Source organism: Setaria viridis, chromosome 5 (genome assembly GCF_005286985.2).
Source record: "Setaria viridis chromosome 5, Setaria_viridis_v4.0, whole genome shotgun sequence".
NCBI classification, from domain to species: Eukaryota; Viridiplantae; Streptophyta; class Magnoliopsida; order Poales; family Poaceae; genus Setaria; species Setaria viridis.
In genome coordinates this window covers 72,876-75,894 of record NC_048267.2, presented here as the reverse complement: position 1 = coordinate 75,894, position 3,019 = coordinate 72,876, and the positions used below count along the sequence as shown (strand labels likewise).

At 43.8% G+C, this 3,019-nt stretch overlaps 1 protein-coding gene across 1 annotated transcript; it reads right to left on the bottom strand.

Annotated features, from left to right (window-relative positions):
* Window positions 1–296: 296 nt before the first annotated feature.
* Window positions 297–1,151, bottom strand: LOC117858377 (uncharacterized). Its single transcript, XM_034741435.2, has one exon. It carries the CDS (start codon window positions 910–912, stop codon window positions 520–522), a length of 393 nt encoding a protein of 130 aa, XP_034597326.1. The 5' UTR covers window positions 913–1,151; the 3' UTR covers window positions 297–519.
* Window positions 1,152–3,019: the final 1,868 nt, after the last annotated feature.

Genomic DNA, 3,019 nt, shown 5'->3' with positions numbered 1-3,019 from the left:
AGGAAATTAATGCATGTATATTAGCGACGAGAGTAACATCTGTGTTAAACTTAAACAGCAGGGGTATTCTTCAGCGAATTGAAGATGGTAATAATAAATAAAGAAGAAAAGAAGGATCTGTATATGTACTTGTGTAATTACTAAGGTCATGAGCAAAAAAACCGTACTACGTACATATTACAACATACAGTTCAATTTATTCATGTAGCCGTTAATTGCGACCACGTACTTATAATCATTAGAAACATCATATATATAGCAGTTAAATCGATCAGATCATGAGACGAACACAAGTATTGTAGTAGGTAAGTGGTGTTTTGGATAACTTTAATTTGTCCCAACCCTTTTTTCTCTTCTTCTGTATGTATAGTAGTACCAGCAGCAGGAGCTCAACAATAACCGAAACAATAGAAATTAACTTAGACGACGTAGTATATACGTACTGCCATTAATTTTATTTCTCCATGGACGGATAATAATGGATCGCATGATGCATATACGCAGAGATCGAAATCATCTTCACGCCGCGTAGTCGCAGTAGCCGTTGGTGCACTTGGTTCTGCACCTGACGCCGCAGCCGCCGCAGTTCTTGTGGTCGGTGAAGGTGTTGACGCATTTCCCCTCGCAGCAGGTCTGCGTGTACTTGCACGCCTTGTTGCAGTTGCCGCAGTGCTGGAAGCTGGACTCGGTGTCGACGCAGGCGCCCTTGCAGCACGTCGCGCCGGGGCTCCCGGGCTGGAGGCAGATGGACGGAGGCTTCTTGCTGCAGTCGTAGAAGGACAGCGGCGGCGGGAAGTTGGCGTTGGCCAGGAAGCGGCTTCTCCTGAGGGGAGGCGGCGCCGCCACTTGCAGGGGAGCGGCCGCGGCGAGCGCGAGGGCGAGCGCCATGAGAAAGATGGTGGCTTTTCTCATGGCGGGCGGAGGGCGGTGGGCGGCCGGCGGCGAAGCTGCTGCAATGCTTATAGGATCTCTGTGTGCCTCGGCTGGAGGAGGAAAGAAATGGGGGGTGACGAAGGGAGGGGAAGAGTGCTTATACTAATTAAAAGGCAGGCATGGCAGCTAGGCGAGGAGAGTCAGAGCACGCATGATGCCATGGTTGATTTGCACGGCAAAAGCCTGGAGTGCTGGGAGGGAGTGTGAGGAGCAAGCCTGTGGGCGACGCAGTATGCAAGCTACTAGCATCCAGGCCGGCCACCCAATATAATGCAATAGTTTCTTGATGAAATTGCAACGGCGACCGACCTGCTGCTGATCGGCCGCTACCTAATGCATGGGATGGAATTAATGGCTAGCTGATCGCACCCTGAAGATTTGAGAGCTAGCTGCTAGACCTACTTTAAATTAATAATTGTATGCTAGCTCTCCGGAGCCGTTGACCAGCATACATTACATTCACTGTGTCACTACATACGGTATAATTAACTTTAATAAAGAAAAAAGTTATTCTGCCTTACGTCCGATGATCAAAGTCCATCTCTTGTTAGGATCGGAGCAGCTCTCTGTCCCTCCAGGGGCACTCTGTCGGCGTCCCTTGTTGCTGCGCAGTGCAGACTACTCAAGGATCGGAACTGCCAGAGTCCAAGAGCAAAACCATGCATGTTTCCAGGATCTGCATGCGCGCGCAAACCATTTTTCATATTAACATTATTGATGTATAGTCTCCAAGACGTACGTATACAACAATAATATACTCCGATCCCTCCCATGCATGTATAGTTCAGCATATATATGACTGCATGTTGCCATGGTGTGTACAAGAATTGAACCACCCCATATGCATGATACTGCCTAGGTGATGTTGAGGTATAACCCCTTCCTTTTCTCAAAGATGGGGGAAGAACGAGTACAAATACAACAAGGCATGTCGCATGCAGGACCAATATTTAAAAAAACACGCGCGCAAACACCCTATGTTTTACCCATTTTTGAAGCCTTAGAAAATTCAGCAAATTTGGAACCTTTTGAAAACATAAATATATCTGGCTACGTTCGGCTATGCGCGTGTAATTATGCCCAGCATAAAAATAAACATGTTTGTATATGGTGATCATGAGGTGTACGTGTTACTTATGCCGATTCATCCATAATTGAACTTTCTCCAATTCCAAATCTTGCATTTTGTGATCATGAGGTGTGTTACTTATGCCCAGCACAATTTTATTTAGTCTTGTGAATTGGGATCTGAAATTTGTCCGTCACGATTTGTTGAGTGCACTGCCATCTTTCCCATGTGACAATTCATCAGGTTGGTGTTGATGAATTAAAATTCAATTGGGATGCCAATACTAAACTTTGGCAACGGAGCTGCATGTCTGTACCTGCCTTGGTATCCTTGGTTTCAATGCGTTATTATTCATTCCATCTTGGTAACAGGTAGCATTGGCTGAGCTATTGGAAAGATGGTTTTACTTTCTCCCCGTGACCCTTTGGACCCTGGCGGACCAATATCCAATAGGATAGTAATAGAAATTTGACAATATAAATTGTCCTTCCTTTAATTTCTTGACGATGCTCCCTTTTAATTTATAATTGTTCTTCAAATTTCCATTCCAAACTGTCACAGGATGGTTGCCTGGATATTGTATCCCAAATTATATTATGAAATACACTGTAGTATACCAAATTATTATATTATTTTGTTTTCCAGGATAAGCCCCACCCCCCTTTTTCCCTTTGCATACTTGCTTCATTGCGAGATCTCCACTTGAGTACTTGGTTAATCTCATGAACTCATTGTTTAATACTCAATATTGATATGATTTCGTTTTCTAAATTTTGATGTGGTGCATGCTTAACGAACAAAATGTTTTATTACCATGGCATCAGGCATTTGTCCTTAGACAAGCAAAGAAAGATTCATATCCCGTTATTGAATTGTGTTGTTTTCGATTGATTTTACTCTCTGGCAGAATACTGGAATGATCTATTCTTCTTTGTAGGGGAAAATAATCATTTCTACGATGGTTATCCCACAGAGTGAGCAACATGTAGAATTGTAGATTGACTCTAAAATATATAC

Bases quoted from the DNA above. Each gene is read 5' to 3' on its own strand.
- LOC117858377 (XM_034741435.2), bottom strand. From the start codon at position 912: ATGAGAAAAGCCACCATCTTTCTCATGGCGCTCGCCCTCGCGCTCGCC.